This window comes from Schistocerca serialis, chromosome 8 (assembly GCF_023864345.2).
Source record: "Schistocerca serialis cubense isolate TAMUIC-IGC-003099 chromosome 8, iqSchSeri2.2, whole genome shotgun sequence".
Classification (NCBI taxonomy): domain Eukaryota; kingdom Metazoa; phylum Arthropoda; class Insecta; order Orthoptera; family Acrididae; genus Schistocerca; species Schistocerca serialis.
This window is the reverse complement of record NC_064645.1, coordinates 398,194,453-398,218,519: the sequence shown is the minus strand read 5'-3', so window position 1 is coordinate 398,218,519 and position 24,067 is coordinate 398,194,453. Positions and strand designations below refer to the sequence as shown.

General features: G+C 43.9%; 1 protein-coding gene across 1 annotated transcript in view; it reads right to left on the bottom strand.

Moving 5' to 3' along the window:
* Positions 1 to 24,067, bottom strand: part of LOC126417033 (ankyrin repeat domain-containing protein 65-like) — a 71,786-nt gene that overhangs the window by 16,757 nt on the left and 30,962 nt on the right. The window contains exon 3 of the mRNA XM_050084924.1: positions 15,086 to 15,355. Within this exon, the coding sequence (XP_049940881.1) occupies positions 15,086 to 15,355 (270 nt within the window). The remainder of the gene's footprint in view (positions 1 to 15,085; positions 15,356 to 24,067) is intronic.

Sequence of the window (24,067 nt, the reverse complement as noted above, 5' to 3'; positions counted from 1 at the left end):
ACCAATTGGTCTGTACACGGAGGGCAAGCCAAGTTCCGTGGTCGCATATCGAGTTGTCTACACCGTCAGATTGTGAGGGGGTCTGTAAGAGTGAAGTCCTCTGTGTGCATAGCTGAGAGTCGTGCAATACCAACCGGCTGCTGCTGTGATCTCACTTTCCGCCCCCAAATGGTGGAAGAGTGCAGTGAGCAGAAGCAAATTTGTGTAACCCCGTGCACTGGAGTCGAATATCTCTTCAGTGCTTTGTCCGCTCTGAGTGCTTGATGGTGTTGCTGTAGCTCTTAGCGCAGGGAAGAATTTTGAGGGTAGGTGCTCCTTTTTAGGATAAGTGATTCATTTCACTGATATATCTCGGTTATCTATATTATATGAGGAATAACATCCACAAAATATTTCATGATAATTTCTTTAAAAGAAAGTACAATATGTCTAGATGCATCTTCGTGTTTGTCGTGCAGTACTGGTTACCCGACTGTCGTTCAGTATTGGCCAAATGTAATATAAGTTTTTAAAATATGTTTCCTTCTTCATACTTACACTCAAATTGAAAAGGTGGAAAATGGGAAAAGATTAAATGGAAAATAAACTGAAGAGTTCACGGAAATGACTGCGAGCAGTTTTATGTCTAACGAAAGGACCGCGCGGTAGGAGCTTAAGCGTTTCTAACTATCAGAAAAGAAAAAGATCGTCATCGAAGAGTAGATATTAAAAACATCAAAAATACAAACTAAAATATAGTTGAAGAAAGCTGAACTTAAGTCGGGTGCTGCTAAATAAAATAAACACGCAAAGGGTGGCCATCGAAAACCAATTATAATGCGAGGAAAAAAACTGGAATTTACTGGAGATAAAGGGTTAAGAGCAGGGACTGAAAAGTGCATGATGTGTTTGGAGTTATTTGAAGAAGACTGAGTGGTGTGTACTAAGTGCATAAACTAAACTAAACTCCTTCTGAACAGGCCTTATTTTGTAGGAGCACTTCTGAGAAAATTTAGAGAACCAGCAATTGAAGCCGGTTGCGGATCGATTCTACGGCCGGCAACGTACATTTCGCGTAAGGACCACGAAGATAAAATAAGAGAAATCAGGGTTCGTAAGAAGGCGTATGTGCTATTTGCGAGTGGAATAGGAAAGGATATGGCTAGTTGTGGTACAGGGTACCTTCCATCACGCACCATACGGCTCATGGAGTATATGTAGACCCTCCCATCGACACCGAGGTCGTCTGGACGAAACACTAGCTCGGACTGGTCGTAGTTAGAGACGAGAAGTTTCGAAGAAACGATGCCCCACTGCAGAGATGACTGCTTTTACTGCAAGTGTGGTTGTGTAAGTTTTGAGATTACATTACAAATCTTACTACTTGTGAAGGAAATTAAGGTAGAAGGACAGTGGAGGCAGATGAGATAAGGAAATAGAGGACTTGGGGAGAGCGAAGAGCAAGAAAGCAAAGCCTAGGTAGATGGGGCTGAAGGCGGGAAAGGTTAGGAGGAAGATGGTAGAGCTGAGAATCGAATTAGTCAGGGGAACCAGAGGTAGAGAGAGAAGAGAAATTTTGGGGTCTAAGGAAAGGTAGAGCAGGGGCAGCATGTATAAGGGAGTAGAGCAACGATCATTGACAAGGGTTGAAAAAGGTCTGCAGTATACAGAGCTCTCGAAACGCCACAGCAAATTTAGCCACAATTCTTCTATTCATATTGCAGTAACCTTGTTATTGTTCTAAGAGAGCTGTTGACATCTGTTAATGATGCGTGCAACCATACCTTAAAGGGAACGATGAAATCACATGTAAATCATATGTTTATCATATTGACTCTTCTCTAAAATCAAGGCAGCTGCAGCTATGGCCATAATTATTCTTTGCTTCAATTGCTCAAGACGACTTTTTGCTGAGACAACTACAAATAACACTTCCTTCAACTAGTGTAACTCAGACATTAATCCATAACGGTTCATCGAACTTCACACTGTGTTCTACACAAATTCAGATACAAAGATTGGCCCCCTAAATTTCTCGGTAGATAAGTATTGAAACTACGAGTACACTTTAATAAATGCTGTCCCACATTTCCGATGCAGTGAAACCTTCAAAATGGTTCAAATGGGTCTGAGAACTATGGGACTTAACATCTGAGGTCATCAATCCCCTAGAACTTAGAACTACTTAAACCTAACTAACCTAAGGACATCACACACATCCACGCCCGAGGCAGGATTCGAACCTGCAACCGTAGCGGTCGCACGGTGCACTGAAACCTTAGAAACCAAGTATTTCAATAAGAGGAAAGCCAGTTTTAATTTTCAGTGTTGAGTTTGTTCTCCCCATGCCCGAATTTCGTCTTTGATCGAGCAAAAGCAAGGGACAGGACACTGGACTCACTTTTTTGGGCATTCTCATCCATGTGTAGTCGTACTGATTTCTTTTCTCCGTATTTCATCCAAGACTTCAAGGTGAGTGCTGCACCTATTCCTTTGTATAGGTCTTAGCAGACTTTCTCCGACAATCTTTTGTATCTAATTCTCATCTTTGATTAATCAGTTTCCTGATACTGGATTGAGAACAGTGTCGTTTCATAATTTCTCTTCTATTTAATTAGGGGAACGCTAATGAGGTCTCACGATATGATTAAACTTATAATTACATTTGGTAATTGTTAACAGCCGTTAATACTCCCATGAATATCTCTGCAGAAAGAAACGTCTTTTGCAAAATGTAACTTACTTAGTGAATTTTGACTGTCGTCCAAGTAATTACAGTATTTTAACCATCGTTAGAGGAGGTTAGCGAGCAGCGGGTGCGCAATGAGATTTCGAGAAACAAATATCGGTACTCTACATATCCATGATAAATTAGCGGAGGGTTAATACCGCTGCGGTATGGATATTAAGACGGAAAATGCACTTTTACTTATATGTAAAATTCCCGTTTGAAATTATCTAGTTATACATAAATCGTTGAAACTGACACAAAGAACTTTATCTTCTTTTACGTAAGACGCTGAGAATTCTGTCGCCTGCGGATACTGGAGATATGGCTTGTCACTTAAGATATTACAAATGACGAATTCGTCACCTGAATTACACAAGGAAATCTGTGTGATTGGCGAACGCATACTTTGATTCTTATGTAACTAGTATTCGAGATCTGATTTCAAGACAATTATTCGCGAAACACGGGAGGAGTATCTCTGAGAATTCGAATGACTGATGATGTAAAGTGATAGTGGAAACAATGTCTTTGGGATCTACAAGCTGCGAGCGCGAACGCCCTTTGTCCTGGTGAAAACGTAACCAAATTATATAACATAGGCTCTTCAGACAGTTTTTATACAGGAATGATTGTTAATGTTCAATAGCTACAATTACTTCACCAAAACGTGTTTAACTCGAACAAAGAATTTCAATAAGTTAACGGGATTTAGAGTCATCGAATATCTTTCAGGTGTAGTATCCCATCATATTCATTGTAGCTAACATAATTACGGTGTACATTAACTTTTACTGAGACATATATTTTCACATCTGTATTGAATTACAAATTGTTATTATTAAAATAGGAGAGCTAATTATTCAGTATGATAGGTACTATTTGTAAATTTGTCAAAGAAGTACATTAACTTCCCCCAAGCCATATTGTCATACATGTTGACTAATAACTAACGTTTGCAGAGTAAGCCAGGGAGTGCTGGAATTTCTGTCTCTATCTCTTTTATCTCCTTTTAACATTTGCAGATTCAGCAGCGACGACGTACGTGAAACTAGACTTGAGTGAACCTCTTTTTATGACTGGAGTAGTCCTTTAGTTTCCGAGAGCTAATATAACGCTTATACAATTCTAAAAAATATTATATCACTTCTAAAAGTTAAGCAGACGCGTACGTCAATTTTACTTTATGTATGTCGTGGTCTTAATGTGGAGACGTCCTAACGATATGACGAAACATGCTTACATGTGTTAAACGATATCTAAAGAACACTGCAATTCCCTTAATGATTCATTTAAATTAATTTGGTATATAAGAAACACATTTAATATCAGCAGACTCGATCGAAATGCGTTTACTTTGCAGTATTTCATAGTCACTGGAGTAAAATTATGAAAATTGAAACAAAATTTATAGTAATGAGAAATAGAATTTAACACCAGAAAAAATGTGTAAACTCAAAATTCTCTCTCTCTCATTCTCTTTCTCTCTCATTCTGTCTCTCTCTCTCTCTCTCTCTCTCTCTCTCTCTCTCTCTCTCTCTCTCTCTCTCTCACACTCTTTCTCTCTCTATCGTTCTCGGTAAATCTCGCCAGAGTTCAGACTTATGACATATTTATCGAGGATTTCTTATATAAGCAAGAGAAAGCGCAACCACACATCGCCTGTCGTAAAGACGTTCTTTCCAAAGCACAGCACACACACCTCGTACATTAAGGTCCACTAAGTACCTCGTGTCCTCCGACAGTCTTACGTGATAGCTATTTTCCTGTTGTACCTTAATGTTAGCGTCTTAATATTAGCGCTTCCTTTGAAACACAGTACTTCGGTTTGAACGTTATCACTGACTTCTGGTCACAAGAGAGTCGCAGCTATTGTGGGTACATTTAGTCGTATTAGAAATAAGGAATAAAACGTTCCTCTACGAAATAAAATAAGGATAAATTCTTTCGAAGGTCATTCCACGTACAAAGTGTTTCAAAAAGATTCCAATTTCCACAACTATATCTGCTAAGTGAACGAAAACATAAGCTTGCGATAAATTTCCACTTACATCTACATCTACGTCTACATACATACTCCGCAATCCACCATACCGTGCGTGGCGGAGGGTACCTCGTACCACAACTAGCATCTTCTCTCCCTGTTCCACTCCCAAAAAGAAAGAGGGAAAAATGACTGCCTATATGCCTCTGTGCGAGCACTAATCTCTCTTATCTTATCTTTGTGGACTTTCCTTGAAATATAAGTTGGCGGCAGGAAAACTGTACTGCAGTGAGCCTCAAATGCTGGTTCTCTAAATTTCCTCAGTAGCGATTCACGAAAATAACGCCTGCTTTCCTCCTGAGACTCCCACCCGAGTTCCTGAAGCATTTCAGTAACATTCGCGTGATGATCACACCCACCAGTAACAAATCTAGCAGCCCGCCTCTGAATTGCTTCTGTGTCCTCCCTCAATCCGACTTGACAGGGACCCCAAACGCTCAAGCAGTACTCAAGAATTGGTCGTATTAGTATTTTATAAGCGGTCTCGCGTGGAATTGTTTACCCTGGCGCCAGTTGTAAGGTGGTTGTCTGCAGGGTTGCTCGCTTGTGCATTATAGCTTCTTCCACAGTCACGATAACATAAAATTTCATTTTCAACTGGACGGAGCACCATCACAGTAGCGCCGAAATATAAGATTTCTAATCAATGAGCATCCCAAACGATGGACTGACCGTAAGGGCGTGTTGATATCGCACTGAGCCACAGACCTACATGATCGACTAATCTCACGTTATTCCTTCTGGGTTTCTATCCTTCCAACATCGTTGGGCGAAGCGTGACGCCTTGTATGAACTGCAGTGCGTACAATAAGTCCAGACACGCTCGCAAAAGAATGGGACGAATTTGGATAGTGTCTGAAAGTTAGCCTTGCGTCGTGTGAAGGGCGCATCGAACGGTCGTGAAAGGTAAACGAAAACTTTTATCCTGAACGCAATTGTCAAATGGTTCAAATGGCTCTGAGCACTATGGAACTCAACATCTTAGGTCATTAGTCCCATAGAACTTAGAACTACTTAAACCTAACTAACCTAAGGACACCACACACACCCATGCCCGAGGCAGGATTCGAACCTGCGACGTAGCAGTCCCGCGGTTCCGGACTGCAGCGCCAGAACCGCACGGCCACCGCGGCCGGCGAACCCAATTGTCAAAGGCACCCGAAGGTTGTATGTGGGTGCATGTAAAATATATGCTCTTGTATCATGAGATAATTATATGACAGTAAAACATTGTAGTTCTGTGCGTAATTTACAGTTTGCAGGTTTCTATTTTCACTGACGCACGTGGTATAGTGTTGTCTAATCCAGAACAATTTCTTTGAAACACACTGTATCTTACACCACAATTATACACAGATACAGGATGAGTTTAATCAAATCAAATCTGGCAGCGAAACCTCGCTGCAGCCAGCGGAACGGTATATATGTTCTCTGTGAATACTTGAACAGTATTACTGAGTGAGCTGGTAGCGTGTGTAAGGCACAGGAGTCGCTTTTCTACCTCCACATCCAATACATTGGTTGACTTTTCTAGGGACGCACGCTCTCGCAGTTTTTAAACAGTAAACACCATTCCCATGCACAAAACGTTTCTTGAAGCTGGTGCCACTGGAGTTACGATAACGCTTTCCGTCTTACTCTTCTTTGTCTCATCTGTGCCAGATTAAGGAACATTAGAAAGGAATCGGGCTTAACAACTCATCCTACCATCCATATACGATTTCGTCACGGTTTTCGTAAATTGCGTTGGGCCAGGGCCAGGCTAGATACTTTGAAAGGTTGCTGTAATTCCTTCTTAGTCCCTCTACAATTATAGTCTCTGATTTCTTCTAAATTGATGCCATAATCTTTTTTCCTTCTTCCTTTCTCTGCTTCTCGACATTGTTTTAGTCCAGCAAGAAGCCCACTCGTTACAAAACTACCACAGCAGCCAGAAAAATTGTTCAGTTTGACATACAAAACGCTGAAGAAAGCGTAACCTAAATTAGTCGTCCAGATTTTCCGAATGTCTGTATCATTAAGTGCACGTAGCTGGTGCAGTGTTTCATTATTTAGATCAACGTACTCTAAATCTTACTTCAAATATCTTCTAGGAAAGTTCTCTGTGTGACATCACGTGATCTACATGTTTTTTTTCCGCCACATAAATCTGGTGGATCACGTCTCACTGATGTTCCCATTTTTACGAGATGTAAAACTGGGCAGCTGTCAATCATTCAGCTTCATTCTGGAGATGGTGACCTTATCTGCAGTATCTCAGTTTCCTCCGCGCAACTGATAAAGTTAATCACCTTGCGCAAAATCTAGTACAGTGTTGAAAAGGCCGCTATACAAAGCAACCTTTGCTAATCAACAAATAAAGATATATATTCAACGCTTCCGTTTAATACGCAAAACACCGAAAAATTTTTTTCGTGCTGTGTATGTATTGAGTTACATCAATGTTTTCATGGACCATTGTGCGTTCATACCAATTCAAAGCAATTTCATAAGTATTCACCAAGAAAACTTGGCCCACACTAGATACGACGGTATGTGGTAACTGTAAAGCGTTCATGTCCTTCGAGATGGCTTGTATCGGTGTTCGTGACCATGCAGTTACGAAATGATATCTACATCTACGAAATGATATCTACATCAAATCGACGTGATTACTCTGCTATTCACAATAAAGTGTCAGGCAGAGGGTCCAATGAACCACCTTCTAGCTGTCTCTCTACAGTTCCACTCTCGAACGGCACACGGGAAAAACGAGCACATAAATTTTTCTGTGCGAACCCTGATTTTATCGTGATGATCATTTCTCCCTATGTAGGTGGGTGCCAACAGAATGTTTTCGCAATCGGAGGAGATAACTGGTGATTGAAATTTCATGAGAAGATCCCGTCGCAACGAAAAACGCCTTCGTTTTAACGATTGCCACTCCAATTCACGTATCATGTCTCTTACACTATCTCCCCCATTTCGGGATAATACAAAACGATCTGCCCTTATTTGTACTATTTCGATGTCATCCGTCAGTGCCACCTGATGCGGATCCCACACCGCACAGCAATACATGAGAATAGGGTGGGCAAGCGTGGCGTAAGCAGTCCTTTTGCACCTTCTAAGTGTTCTGCCAATGAATCGCAGTCTTTGGTTTACTCTACCCGCAATATTATCTATGTTATCGTTCCAATTTAGGTTATTTGTAATTGTAATCCCTAAGTATTTAGCTGAATTTACAGCCTTCAGATTTGTGTGACTTACCGCGTAATCGAAATTTAACTGATTTCTTGTAGTACCCATGTGAATAACCTCACACTTTTCTTTATTCAGGGTCAATTGCCACTTTTAGCACCATATCTTATCTAAATCATTTTGCAAGTCGTTTTGATCATCTGACGACTTTACAAAACGGTAAATGACAACATCATCTGCAAACAATCTAAGACGGCTATTCAGATTGTCTCCTATGTCGTTAATATAGATCAGGAACAATATAGGGCCTATAACACTTCCTTGGGGAACGCCGGATATTACTTCTGTTTTATTCGATGACTTTCCCTCTATTACTACTAACTGTGGCCTTTCTGACAGGAAATCACGAATAGAGTGGCACAACTGAGGCGATATTCAGTAGGCATGCAGTTTGGTGAGAAGACGCTTATGAGGAACGGTGTCGAAAGCCTTCTGGAAATCTGAAAATATGGAATCAATTAACATCCCCTGTCGATAGCACTCATTACTTCATGAGTATAAGGAGCTAGTTGTGTTTCACAAGAACGATATTTTCTGAATCCGTGCTGACTATGTGTCAATAAATCGTTTTCTTCGAGGTATTTCAAAATGTTCGAATACAGTATTATGTGTTCCAAAACCCTACTGCAAATCGACGTAAGTGATATAAGCCAGTAATTCAGCGGATTACTCCTACTTCCCTTTTCGGGTATTGGTGTGACTTGAGTAATTTTCCAGTCTTTAGGTGCGGATCTTTCTGTGAGCGAGTGGTTGTATATAATTGCTAAATACGGAGCTATTTTATCAGCATACTGTGAGAGAAATCTGACTGGTATCCAACCTGGACCGGAGGCCTTGCCTTTATTAAGTGATTTAAGCTGCTTTGTTACACCGAAGATATCTACTTCTATGTTTCTCATGTTGGCATTTGTTCTTGATTGGAATTCAGGAAAGTTTACTTTGTCTTCTTTGGTGAAGGAGTTTCGGAAAACCACGTTTAATAACTCTGCTTTAGTGGCACTGTCATCAGTAACTTCACCGTTGTTATAGCGCAGTGAAGGTATTGATTGCGTCTTGCCATTGGTGTGCTTTATGTATGACCAGAATCTCTTTGGGTTTTCTGCCAGATTTCGAGACAGAATTACGTTGTGGAAATTATTAAAGGCATCTCGCATTAGAAGTATGCGCTATGTTTCGAACTTCTGTAAAACTTTGACAATCTTGGGGATTTTGCGTTCTTTTAAATTTGGCATGCTTTTTTTCGTTGCTTCTGCAACAACGATCTGACCCGTTTTGTGTGCCATGGGGGATCAGTACCATCACTTATTAATTTATGTGGTATGTATCTCTCAATTGCTGTCGATACAATCGCTTTGAAAACATTCCACAACTTTTCTACACTTACATGATCAGATCGGAAGGAGTGAAGGCGTTAAGAGCATTTTTATCAGATTTTTAAAATAGATATACTTTGCGTTTCTTTTTGATGGTTGTAGGTGTTACGGTATTCAGCCTAGCAGCAACTGCCTCGTGGTTGCTAATCCCTGTATTCGTCACAATACTCACTATTTGTCCAGGATTATTTGTTGCTAAAAGGTCAAGTATGCCTTCGCATCCATTTACCCTTCGAGTGGGCTCATGAAGTAATTGTTCAAAAGAGTTTTCTGAGAATGCATTCAGTACAATTTCGGGTGACGTTTTATGCCTGCCGCCGGGTTTAAACGTATAATTTTTCCAGCATATCGAGGGCAGATTGAAGTCACCTCCGACTATAATTGTATGAGCGGGATACTTATTTGAAATGAGACTCAAGTTTTCTTTGAACTGTTCAGAAACTATATCTTCTGAGTCGGGGAGGGGGGAGGGGGCGGTAAAACGATCCAGTTAATAGTTTAGTCCGATTATCAGGTATAACCTCTACCCATACTACTTCACACGAACTATCCACTTCAATTTCGCTACAAGGCAAACTACCTCTGACAGCAATAAATACTCCCCCACCAACTGCATTTAATCTATCCTTTCTGAACACTGTTAGATCGTTTGAAAAAATTTCGACAGAACTTATTTCCGGCTGTAGCCAGCTCTCTGTACCTACAAATATTTGAGCTTCAGTGCTTTCTATTAGGACTTGGAGCTCTGGTTCTTTCCCAAAACAGCTACGACAATTTACAACTACAATACCAATCGTTTCTACAACTACCTTACTGTGTTTTACCTGCCCACTTTTAGACAGATGCCCCATCTGTGGTTCCCTGAGATCCTCTAACGTAAAAAAACCGCCCAGTCCCTTCCACACAGCCCCTATTACACGTGTGGCGGCCTCCTGTGTGTAGTGGACTCCTGACCTATTAAGCGGATCCAAGAAACCCGCCATCCGATGGCGCAAGTCAAGGAATCTGCAGCCTACATAGTCACAGAACCGCCTGAGCCTCTGATTCAGACCCTCCATTCGGCTCTGAACCTAAGGACCACAGTCGGTTCTATCGACGATGCTGCAGATGGTGAGCTCCACCTTAATCTGAAGCAAGACTGGCAGTCTTTACCATTTCCGCTAGTCGCCCAAAACCAGACAGAATCTGCTCCAATCCAAAGCGACACACGTCATTGGTACTGACATCAGCCACCACCTGCAACTGGCTGCACCCTGTACTCTTCATGGCATCCGGAAGCACCCTTTCCACATGCCGAATGACTCCCCCCGGAATGCACACAGAGTGCATACCGGCTTCCTTCCCCTCCTTTGCAGCCATGTTCCTATGGGGCCCCATTACGCGCCTAACGTTGGAGCTCCCACCTACCAGCAAAACCCACCACCTGCGAATGCCCAGACCTTGTCGGCCGAGAAGCTTCCTCTGAAACAGGGTGGACGATTGCATTCGGCGCAGAGACATCGTCAGCCACAGATAACACCCGAAACCTGTTCGTCAAACGAACCGGGGAGGCCCTATGATCGGCCCCTCGGAAAATCTTTCGCTGCCTGCCAGACTTTGGAATGATCTCCCACTAGACCACGGGTGTGATGTCAATCTCAGTGCAGGCAGTACCCGGGGCAGTCACAGCAGTGGACCGATCAGAGGAAACGTTGGACGTGCTCGACGTCCCTCGAATCCCCGCGTCCGATCCCCCACAGTGACACCCCTTGGCAGTAGCCTCAAGCTGTGTGACAGAAGCCAACGCGGCCTGGAGCTGTGAGCGAAGGGTCGCCAACTCAGCTCGCATCTGTACACAACAATCACAGTTCCTATCCATTACTGCAGCCACTCCTGTTTGAAGCTTGTAAAATTATGCAAAAAGCGAATGGTGTACTCGCCTTATTAGTAGCAGGAACTAGCGGTGCACTCTCGCTGACGGTGTAACCGATGTCATACGTATGTTCATCCTGCGCTAGAGTGTCACATGGATGGCCAGTACAAGATTTGGCTACACGTCCGTAGTCATGCGACAAGTCGTACTGTCGTAGTGTGCTCTTGTTTTCCAATACACCAAATACACAGGGTTTTAAAAATCCTATTACCAGCTTCTAGACGTTGTAGAGGGCACATATTACATAAACATTTGAGAAGGATCTCGTTTCCGGAAAAGTACCGTTTGGATGGAAAATAAATTTCATGATCGGGTCACTTTCAAATGTCTTATTTCACGGTACGCACATCCCGGTATCCATACAGCGAAAACAATGAACTCTGATCTCTGTGCTGTACTGTAACACGTGGCACGATTAGTGTTTTGAATAGTCACTGTCGTGTTCTCTTCTGTGAGACGAAAGACGTACTCTTCAAAGGTTAGCAGCACGTCCATGGAGTACCACAGTCAGTGCTCCTAGCTGTGAACGTACTAGTTTCTGGCAACCGTTGTTGTAGTCGGGCGAAAATAATATGTGATGTCTTAATTACGGTGGAGGCTGACAACAGCGCCCTCGTCTCATTTTGTGTGTGTACCGTGAAAGGAGAGATCTGAAGGCTATTCGATGTTCAGACATCTTTTATTTCTAAATAGTACATTTTCGGGCACGGGTGATTAACAAAACTTTATATACTCAGGCCGCTCTACAACCTCTACATGGACTGAACAGGAATTGTGAAACGCGCTGCATATGGCGCAACGCCTACTCTCAGCAGGAAATATCTCTCTGACTCGATTTCGGTAGGCAGTTTCCCATTGTTTTTAGGGTAGGAGCGAACGCGTTTGTAGCCATCTAAAATCTTGAAAGGCATCGGTTGTATTGCCAGAAGTGTGTGCGGAATGTGTAAGGATTTTGGAGGTGTAGTCGAACTCACTCTCTTTCGTTTTAGCATGCACTAGCAGCCATAAGTCTTCCAATTGTCCTTCTTCATCCCTTCGCACATAAACTCAGTGAGAACACCCGGCATGGAATGTTCACTGACGTCAATGCTGGTGTCGCACAAATATCAGTTGTGAGGCCGAGTCTATTCACACATTTCACAGCAAACATGCGAGTCGCAGATGGAATTTTGTCCACGTTGCATGCAAAAGTCGGCACGGCGATCTTCATGTGGAGCAGAAATTTTCGGCACCTTAGGCGTTGCCTCCAGCACACAACTAATACCAAAGCCACATTGGCCTGAGATGCCTGGTTTCAATGCGCATAACAGTCAAAGAAAGTGTCAACGAAATGGACGTTCACGGCAACGCAAAGCCCATTCCCGTCCACAGAATCACAATACGACGCAAAAAGCCGCGAGTAACCTTGCGGTCACGCTGGTTAAAACGAGCAGGAACTTCAGAGCAAGGCACTCTAATTACCTCTAACCGCTCCTAAAAATCTCTACCAACATTATGGAAATACATTGGTGTTATGCTATATAAGGTACTGCGTCCACTGGTCCTTGTGTATGACACACTCTAAGTCAAAAAAGAAAAAAAAAAAACGACGCACCACGACAGCTTTATCTGAATGCTGTAGAACTAAAATCGGCAGATATCATGTACATGTACAAACAAACAAAGGGTTACAATTTCAAAAATATTGGCAGTGTTATTTATGAGAAAAAGCTTCACGAAATGAGCAAGTCAACAACGCATTGGTCCATATATAGTCCTTACGCAATCAGTTTTTCGTCTCGGCATTGATTCACAGACCTGTTGGATGTCCTTCTGAGGCCTATCGTCCCAAATTCTTTGAAATTTTCGGGTGAGGTCAAAATCCCGAGATGGTTGCAGGGCGCTATCCATAATGCTTCGAATGTTCTCAGCTGTTGAGAATTCGGCAACATTGCTGACAAAGATACGGCTCGGCAGGTAGGAAGAGAAGCAGTGGGAACTAACGCTGTTTGTTGGCGAGCACTATCTTGCTGAAATGTAAGTGCAGGATGGCTTGCCATCAAAGGGACGGGACGCAGAAAATCGTCGACGTAGCGTTGTGCAGTAAGTGTACCACCAATGACAACCAAATGTGTGCTACTATGAAAAGTAATGACACTCCAGCCCATCATTCACAGTTGTGGGGCCGTATGGCGGGCCATAGTCAAACAGGTACCTCTCCACAGTCGCCGGCTTCTGCAGAGACGTCTTCGTCCTGGAGTTGCAATGATTGGAGTAGAATTGTCCTCGGTGATGAGTTCCACATCGAAATGAGTCCCAATGACGAGAGACGACGTGTCTGGGGAGAGCGGTTGGATACCAACCTGACTGCCAGACGGTGTGGCCGAGTGGTTCTAGGCACTTCAGTCTGGAACCGCGCGACCGCTACGGTCGCAGGTTCGAACCCTGCCTCGGGCATGGATGTGTGTGATCTACATCTACATCTACATACATACTCCGCAATCCACCATATGGTGCGTGGCGGAGGGTACCTCGTACCACAACTAGCATCTCCTCTCCTTGTTCCACTCGCAAACGGAACGAGGGAAAAATGACTGCCTATATGCCTCTGTACGAGCCCTAATCTCTCTCATCTTATCTTTGTGGTCTTTCCGCGAAATATAAGTTGGCGACAGTAAAATAGTACTGCAGTCGGCCTCAAATGCTGGTGATGTCCTTAGGTTAGTTAGGTTTAAGTAGTTCTAAGTTCTAGGGGACTGATGACCTCAGATGTTAAGTCCCATAGTGCTCCGAGCCATTTGAACCATTCTGAGCCAACCTGCCTGTCGCCTGGTAGTGGTAGTGACGATCCAGCGTGCAGTTTCTTTCGATAGCAGGACTACTCTTGTTGTCATCCGTGGCACCTTAGAACACAACGGTACACTGGCGATATTCTACGCCCTGTTTGGTTGCCCTTCAAAGCAAGCCGACCTGGGCTTGTATTTCAGCAAGATAATGCCGGCCCACACACGGTGAGAGGTTCTGCTATTTGTCTTCGTGCTTGGCAAACCCTGTCTTGGCAAGCAAGTCGCTAGATTTCCCACGAGATGACGACGTTTGGAGCATTATGGGCACTGCCCTCCATCCACCTCTCTATTTCGATGACCTAACTCTCCAAATGGACCGAATGTGGCAAGATATCACGCAGGAAGGCATCCAACAACTGTGTCAATAAATGTCAAACCAACTGCTTGCATTAGGGCCAGAGGTGGGCCAATGCGTATGACTTGCTAATTGCCGGCCGGAGTGGCCGAGCGGTTCTAGGCGCTACAGTCTGGAACCGCGCGACCGCTACGGTCGCAGGTTCGAATCCTGCCTCGGGCATGGATGTGTGTGACGTCCTTAGGTTAGTTAGGTTTAAGTAGTTCTAAGTTCTAGGAGACTGATGACCTCAGCAGTTCAGTCCCATAGTGCTCAGAGCCATTTTTTTGACTTCCTAATTTTGGTTCAAATGGCTCTGAGCACTATGGGACTCAACTGCTGAGGTCATTAGTCCCCTAGAACTTAGAACTAATTAAACCTAACTAACCTAAGGACATCACACACATCCATGCCCGAGACAGGATTCGAACCTGCGACCGTAGCGGTCTCGCGGTTCCAGACTGCAGCGCCAGAACCGCGCGGCCACTTCGGCCGGCTGCTAATTTTGGGAAGGTCTTTCTCATTAATAAATCATCCAATCTTTGTGACATCATGGGCAACTTAATATAATGCAAGAGAGCCAGATAAACGAAATGCAATTAACAACCGGAAGATTTAGGATTTGAAAACAGTCGATCCATAATGCCTACCTGCCACAGTGCGTCGTGTGCGGAGACGGGAGCGCCGCGCTCCAGGAGGAGGCGGGCGAGGCTGCGGCGGCCCTCCCTGGAGGCGGCGTGCAGCGGCGAGGCGCCCAGCTCATCGGCGGCGCCGGCGTCCGCCCCCGCGGCCAGCAGCAGCCGCGCCACCCCCTCGTGGCCCAGGCGCGCCGCCGCGTGCAGCGCAGTGCGGCCGTGGTGGTCGCGCGCGTCCGGCTCCGCTCCGGACTCCAGCAGCAGCGCGCAGGCCGGCTCGTGGTTCTGCAAACAGACGCCACTCATCCTCAGTCTATTGCCGGCTGAGGACACGGAGGTGAGGCTGAGCTGGATGCGAGGGGTATACTCGATACTGGCATCTGTTGTACGCCATTACCCTGAGATCTTTGAGCCACAGTCAAAAAAAAATTTGAAGCTAGAACACTTTTAGGTTTATAGTCACGTTGCTATCGCGATATTTTGTCAACACCCACATTTATTTATTTACTATTTTCTTTTATTCTGTTATGTACATACAGCAACTGATAAAATAATGCACATGAACTGGCATGAAAGTAGCACGTGATACACCGACAAAAAAAAAAAAAAATCGTAACACCAAATAGAAGTTGTGCGACATAAACGGAAGTTGGCAGATGAGTTTCTGTATCTCAAAGACGATTATTCTAACTTCGCGCCAGGCGTGCAACACTAACTCCAATAGCGCTGCCATGACAACGTAAATCCTATTTCCTTCAAGTGTTTGCGCTAAAGCTCATGAGCGTTAGTTACACTACTGGCCATTAAAATTGCTATACCACGAATATGACGTGCTACACACGCGAAACGTAACTGACAGGAAGAAGATGTTGTGATATGCAAATGATTAGCTTTTCAGAGAATTCACACAAGTTTGGAGCCAGTGGTGACACCTACAACTTGTTGACATGAGCAAAGTTTTCAACCGATTTCTCATACACAAACAGCAGTTGACCGGCGTTGCCTGGTGAAACGTTGTCGTGATGCCTCGTGTAAGGAGGAGAAATGTGTTCCATCACGTTCCGATTTTGATAAAGGTCGGATTGTAGCCTATCGCGATTGCGGTTTATCGTATTGCGACATTGCTGCTCGCGTTGGTCGAGATCCAATGACTGTTAGCAGAATATGGAATCGGTGGGTTCAGGAGGGTAATACGGAACGCCATGCTGGATCCCAACGGCCTCGTATCACTAGCAGTCGAGATGACAGGCATCTTATCTGCATGGCTACAACGGATCGTTCAACCACGTCTCGATCCCTGAGTCAACAGATGGGGACGTTTCCAAGAGAACAACCATCCACACGAAGAGTTTGACGACGTTTACAGCAGCATGGTCTATCAGCCCGGAGACCATGGCTGCGGTTACCCTTGACGCTGCATCACAGACAGGAGCGCCTGCGATGGTGTACTCAACGACGAACTTGGGTGCACGAATGGCAAAATGTCATTTTTTCGGATGAATCCAGGTTCTGTTTACAGTATCATGATGGTCGCATCCGAGTTTGGCGACATCACGGTGAACGCACATTGGAAGCGTATATTCGTCATCGCCATCCTGGCGTATCATCCGGCGTGATGGTATGGAGTGCCATTTGTTACACGTCGCGGTCACCTCTTGTTCGCATTGATGGCACTTTGAACAGTGGACGTTACTTTTCAGATGTGTTACGACACGGGTCTCTACCCTTCATTACGATTTCTGGATACAGAAAATGTTCGACTGCTGCCCTGGCCAGCACATTCTCCAGATCTCTCACCAATTGGAAACGTCTGGTCAATGGTGGCCGAGCAATTGGCTCATCACAATACGCCAGTCACTACTCTTGATGAACTGTGGAATTGTGTTGAAGCTGCATGGGCGGCTGTACCTGTACAACACGCCATCCAAGGTCTGTTTGGCTCAATGCCAAGGCGCATCAAGGCCGTTATTACGGCCAGAGATGGTTGTTCTGGGTACTGATTTCTCAGGATCTATGCACCCAAATTACGTGAAAATGTAATCACATATCAGTTCTAGTGTAATATATCTGTCCAATGAATACCCGTTTATCATCTGCATTTCTTCTTGGTGTAGCAATTTTAATGGCCAGTAGTGTAGTAAGTTAAAGGAGATACTGGGAACAAGAGCCACATCGAATAAGGAACCGCCATAAATCTGGGACGAGGCAAAAACTGGGAGAAGAATTTACCACTTCCTTCCCAGAATAAAACCAAAAAAAGAGTGTCACATTCCTTCAGACCATGGGACCTATACACTATCTATCGGGACATCGTCGAAATTTCAGTTGCTTGCTGAAAATGTGACAACGCACCACAAATATTTGCGAATGTGGTCAACCGGATTCTCATACCATATAATCTGGGTATGTTGCCATTAGACAAGATGAAATAAATCGGGACAGGGAAGTAATTCGTAATTCTACAGTCTATAACATAACAAGGTATGAGGAACTGTGGCATAATTGGAACTCGCTGACAGCTAAAATATCGGGTTATGAACTGCAGGCCTACATGGTGGAGTGACAACAAACAAGAGATCATACGTCATGGTAACGTGGCATGCGACTGCAGAACATCGACTTACAACAACCTTCCGGAAGCAGTGAGGCGATTGGCCTTGGGGAAGACCAGTAAGGATTTCCTGAATCCTGACAACCGCCTCCCTATCTCTACATCGTGGGTGTCACAGCAGCAGAGGCTCTGTGAATCCTGAACTGTATCTCAGCATACTGGGGGGCTAACTATGCAGACAAAGTAGGTTCAAATGGCTCTAAGCACTATGGGACTTAACTGCTGTGGTCATCAGTCCCCTAGAACTTAGAACTACTTAAACCTAACTAACCTAAGGACATCACACACATCCATGCCCGAGGCAGGATTCGAACCTGCGACCGTAGCGGTCGTGCGGTTCCAGACTGTAGCGCCTAGAACCGCTCGGCCACACCGGCCGGCCAGACAAAGTAGGAATCTAGCTCGGTTCTTATATCAAGTACAGTAGTGCAGTGTGGTGTAGTGTATGACTGTATAATGTAGTGTATAGTAGTGTAGTCCAGAGTTATAAACCACAAAATTTGTGATCCAGCAACATGTCCCCTCTGGATTCCGGATTAGCATATATCTTTGAGCGACAGATGACAAAAAGGAGCTTGCAAATTATTTCCATTTCTTTAATAAATGTTTTTATGTAGATATTTTATGTCGATTTTTCCCCTTCAGCACCATGACGCTGAATTATACATTTAAAATTATGTTAAAATATGCTGTTGGAAGAAAAGCCAAAAAAATAATTGATGAAAATTAATAAAATTTCAGGAATACATTTGTCTTGGTAACATATTTAACACTGGTAATATTGCAAGATTACATTTTAATGCAAGTGCAAAGTAAGCCATTGTAAATGTGAAATTCTGGCACATTAATAATCGGTGAAACCGCCAGATGTTTAATTCAAGCATACAGACGTGCATGCACTGTGTTGTACGGAGGCCAGACGTCAGTTTGTGGCATGGCGTTCCACGCCTGTAGCACTTTGTCGGTCAAAACAGGGGTGGTTAACGCTTTTTGTGGATGATGCTGGAGTTGTCGTTCGATGATATCCCTATGTACTCGATTGAAGATAGGGCAGAGAGTGTGTTAGTGTGAACAGTTCAGAGATAGGGTTATTCTTATCAGAATTGACAGCAAACCAACACCAACAACGATAATTCAGGTATACATGCCGACGTCGCAAGCTGAAGATGAAAAGATAGCGAAAGTGTATGAGGATATTGAAAGGGTAATACAGTATGTAAAGGGAGATGAAAATCTAATAGTCATGGGGGACTGGAATGAAGTTGTAGGGGAAGGAGTAGAAGAAAATGTTACAGGAGAATATGGGCTTGGGAAAGGAATGAGAGAGGAGAAAGATAGAGTTCTGTAATAAACTTCAGCTGCTAGCAGCAAATACTCTGTTCAAGAATCACAAGAAGAGGAGATATATTTGGAAAAGGCCAGGTGATACGGGAAGATTCCAGTTAGATTACATCATGATCAGACAGGCATATACAGGAGTAGATATAGACTCAGATGATAGTATAGTAGTGACGAAGAGTATGCTGAAGTTTAAAAGTCAGGAAGAACCAATACCCAAAGGAACAGGATACGGAAGTAGTGACGAGGTAGCCTTGAAGATTTCTGAGGCTATATACACAGCAATAAGGAACAGATCAGTATGCAGTACAGTTGAAGAGGAATGGACATCCTTAAAAAGAGCCGTCACAGGAGTTGGACAGAAAAACATAGGTACAAAGAAAGTAACTGCGAAGAAAAGATGGGTAACAGAAGAAATTCTTCAGGTGATCGATGAAAGAAGAAAGTATAATAATGTGAAGGAAAATTCCGGAATACAGAAATATAAGTCATTGAGAAAGAAAATGAACAGTAAGTGGAGGGAAGTTAAGATGAAATGGCTGGACGAAAAATTTGAAGAAATAGCAAAAGATATGACTGTCGGAAGGACTCATTCAGCGTATAGGAAAGTCAAAATAGCCTTCGGTGAAATTAAAAGCAAGATTGGTAATATTAAGATAGTAACGGGAATTCCACTGTTAAATGCAGAGGAGAGATCGGATAGGTGGAAAGAGTATAAACAGAAAGTACAGGGAATTTAAGACAAAATCACTGCATGAAAAATGTGAAGAAATCTAAAAAGAAATGATTGTCGGTAGGAATGAGTCAGCATACCGGAAAATCAAAACAACCTTCGGTGACATTAAAAGCAAGGGTGATAACATTAAGAGTGCAACGGGAATTCCACTGTTAAATGCAGACGGGAGAGCGGATAGATGGGAAGAAAACATTGAAAGTCTCTATGAGGGGGAAGATTTGTCTGATGTGACAGAAGAAGAAACAGGAGTCGCCCCGATCGTTGAGTGGTCAGCGTGATGGATTGCCGTCCTACGGGCCCGGGTTCAGTCCCCGGCTGGGCCTGAGATTTCTCCGCTCACGGACTGAGTGTTGTGTTGTGTTGTCTTCATCATCATTTCATCCCCATCCGGCACGCAGGCCACCCAATGTGACATCGAATGTAATAAGACCTGCACCAACGCGGCCGGACCTGCCCCGCAAGGGGCCTCCCGGCCAATGACGCCAAACGTTCATTTCCATTTCAGGAGTCGATTTAGAAGAGATAGGGGACCCGGTATTAGAATCAGAATTTAAAAGATCTGTGGAGGACTTAAGATCATGTAAGGCAGAAGGAATAGATAACATTCCATCAGAATTTCTAAAGTCGTTGGGGAAGTGGCAAGAAAATGACTATTCACGTTGATGTGTGGAATGTATGAGTCTGGCGACATACCATCTGGCTTTCTGAAAGACATCATCCACACAATTCCGAAGACGGCAAGAGCTGACAAGTGGGAGAATTATCGCACAATCAGCTTAACAGCTCATGCATCCAAGTTGCTGACAAGAATAATGTACAGAAGAATGGAAAAGAAAATTGAGCATGCTCTAGATGACGATCAGTTTCGGTTTAAGAAAGGAAAAGGCACGAAGAAGGCAATTCTGACGTTGCGGTTAATAATGCGAGGAAGACTAAAGAAAAATCAAGACACGTTCATAGGATTTGTCGACCTGGAAAAAGCGTTTCACAATGTAAAATGGCGCAAGATGTTAGAAATTCTGAGAAAAATATGGGTAAGCTATAGGTAGAGACGGGTCATATACAATATGTACAACATCCAAGAGGGAATAATAAGAGTGGACGACCAAGAACGAACTGCTCGTATTAAAAACGGTGTAAGACATGGATGTAGTCTTTAGCCCCTACAGTTCAATCTGTACATCGAGCAAGCAATGATGGAAATAAAAGAAAGGTTCAGGACTGGAATTAAATCTAAAGGTGAAAGGACATCAATGATACGATTCGCTGGTGATATTGCTATCCTGATTGAAAGTGAAAAAGAATTACACGATCTGCTGAATGAAATGAACAGTCTGATGAGTACAGAGTATGGATTGAGACTAATCGCAGATAGACGAAGGTAACGAGAAGTAATAGAAATGATAACAGCGAAAAAGTTAATATCGGGATTGATGGTCACGAAGTAGAGGAAGTTAAGGAATTCTGCTACCTAGGCATTAAAATAACGAGTGACGGACGGAGTCGCAGCTGAAATATTGTTTGACCAATTGTTGCTATTTTGCTCAAGATTTTAATGCCTCTCTGGCAGACGATTTCTAACTGTGCATGTTAGTTTTGCTTTTCGTCGATGTTTACAACAAAGTACCTACCTACTTCCTTTCTTTTCATAGGAAAGTCAAGCTCAGAAACCTTCTAAACCTGTCATTACGTTATTTCGCTAGAAGTCCACTGATACAGCAGCAAACTTATACGGCACGCCGATTACCAAAATCGTTTAATATCAATTGCGACCTAAACAAATTAGGGAAACATCTTTAGCAGGTGGACCTTCAGAAGTCTAAAAGTCTGTATTTCCTTAAAGTGGTACCACTTCTGAGAAATAGTTGTTTCGACATGCTTAGTCTCTTGAGCAGATGTAACCTCCTACTCTGTCGTTTTTCTCTTCATATGAAGATAGGTTGTAAAGTGTCTATAATTTCGCACCTTACAAGTACTCATCTACATACTTTGCCGTGATTTACAACCGGAATTAGGTATCATTTGATAGGTCGTACATTGTGTATATGAATATTTAAAGAAGACTGACATTGTCACGTACACCTTGTAAATAGCTGTTAACGCCCATTGTGTGAAAAGAAATGGAGTGTCTATTATCACAACGGCGTAATGAATGATTGGCTCTACTAGTAGACGCTAGAACGCCAGTGGAAATGAAACGGCAGGTGTAACTGAAGCCTTGGGTGGAAAAGCCCGCACAGGTGTGTTGGTCCTGCTTGACACAGGAAGTAGCCAAGACGGACAGTCGGGGCACCTGAGCGTTGACAATACAGCGACGGCTTGCCGGTATTGTAGCGGGGTCGGAAGGATAACCGGGTAATACTTCGGAAAATCTGAAAATCTTGGACACAGCAGAGAGGAACGAGGAAGCGTTACCTCGGAAATCATTCAGGCTGTTATTTCCGAGGAAGTACTACATATACAAATTCGCGATCATGGGCGAGAGTGGGGTGCTCATTGCGACTCCATCTGCTTGTTCATATTTCTGACAAACCATCGCTGGAGGCACCGTGCAATATGCTGATCGATCTGAGTGACGTGAACCTGAGTGACGGTACGGCGTCAGTTCTGGAGAAGGGGCTTAAATTCGATCCCACCCCTCAGTTCGGTCGCGGCCATCGTCAGCGAAATTGAACGGGCTGTGGCGCGAATACGGCCTGAAGCAGCCGAAGAAGTACGTCGTGTAGCATGCTGTAGTCTGATAAGAATTACCCGTTCGAAGTCGAACATTATCAGCAGAGAAAGGGCGGCTATTAGGTACATAAAAGAGTGCCCTGAGATTGTTGTCTTACTTGACGACAAAGACAAAAATAGTTCAAATGGCTCTGAGCATTATGGGACTTAACATCTGTGGTCATCAGTCCCCTAGAACTTAGAACTACTTAAACCTAACTAACCTAAGGACATCACTCACATCCATGCCCGAGGCAGGATTCGAACCTGCGACCGTAGCGGTCACGCGGTTCCAGACTGAAGCGCCTAGAACCGCACAGCCACACCGGCCGGCTTGACAAAGGCAGCGCTACTGTTATTCTTTCTCACAAGGACAACATTGAGAAGACGAAAAGCCTGATAGATGACGACTCCTACACGAAGGTCAAATATGACCACAGAAAAAAAGTGGGGAACAAGACTAGCGCTCTTCTCAAGGACACGGATTTACCAGAGGGAGTCGCAAAGAAACTGTTACCTCAAAGACCTGTACCACCAAGACGTAATTGAGTCCGAAAGGTCCATAAAAATGGGGCGGCGTTACGTTCCATCGTCAGCAACTTTAGGGCACGTACGTATTTACTGGAGAAATAACTGACGGGAATCCAAGCCCTTATGTGGTAAATGCACTCACCATATTCGCAATTCAGTGCATTTTGTAAAACGCCTCAATTTCAGGGTGAAAGACTCAGATATCGTGATAAGTTTTGATGTCGTTTCGTGTGTTCACCAGGGTACCTCTACGAAAGTCCCTACAGCTTGTAACTTAGAAATTTGACTAGATGACCAACGATTTTTCCAGGCATGTCCTGACCTCCACGTATTTTCTGTTTGATGGAGAATACCACGAACAAATGAAAGGAGTCGCAGTGAGAAGCCCACTCTCGCCTGTGGTCGCGGATTTGTGTATGGGTCCTTAGAAGAGGAAGTCCTCGCGTCATCCGAATAGAAACGCACGTATTTTTTTCGGTATATGGATGGCACGTTCGTCATCTGGCAACAAGGAACGGACAAACTTCTTGACTTCCTTAAACATTTGAACTCCATAATCCCAACATCTAATTCACTGTGGAGTCCGAATCAGAAGGTAGATTACCATTCTTGGACGTCATGATCAAGAGATGAGCTGGTGGCACCCTGAGACACGGTGCGTTCTGGAAGAAAATGCATATTGACCAGTGTTGGAATGTATACAGCTGTCACCTGCCTCCGAAGAGGAATGGGTGCCAAAAACGCTGGTAGAAAGGGCGCGCACCATTACAGCCGCAGAAAGTCTACCCCAGGAGCAGGAACACCTTTGAAAACGGGTAACCAGAATGGCAGATTAGGAGCCTCTCCACCCACCACAACAGTACAACCTGTGAATGTGGAAGAAGTCACGGAGGAAGAGGCAGCAACTGCCTTTACACCGTAAACTGGCGCACTATCGGGGAAAATCGGACGCATATTGAAGAAGCACAGAGTAAAAACTGTCTTTTGCACACCCAATAAAACGCTACCATTATTGGGAAGCGCCAAAGATGGTCTTGGTTTGCGGAAGGCCGGCGCATAGCACATTCCA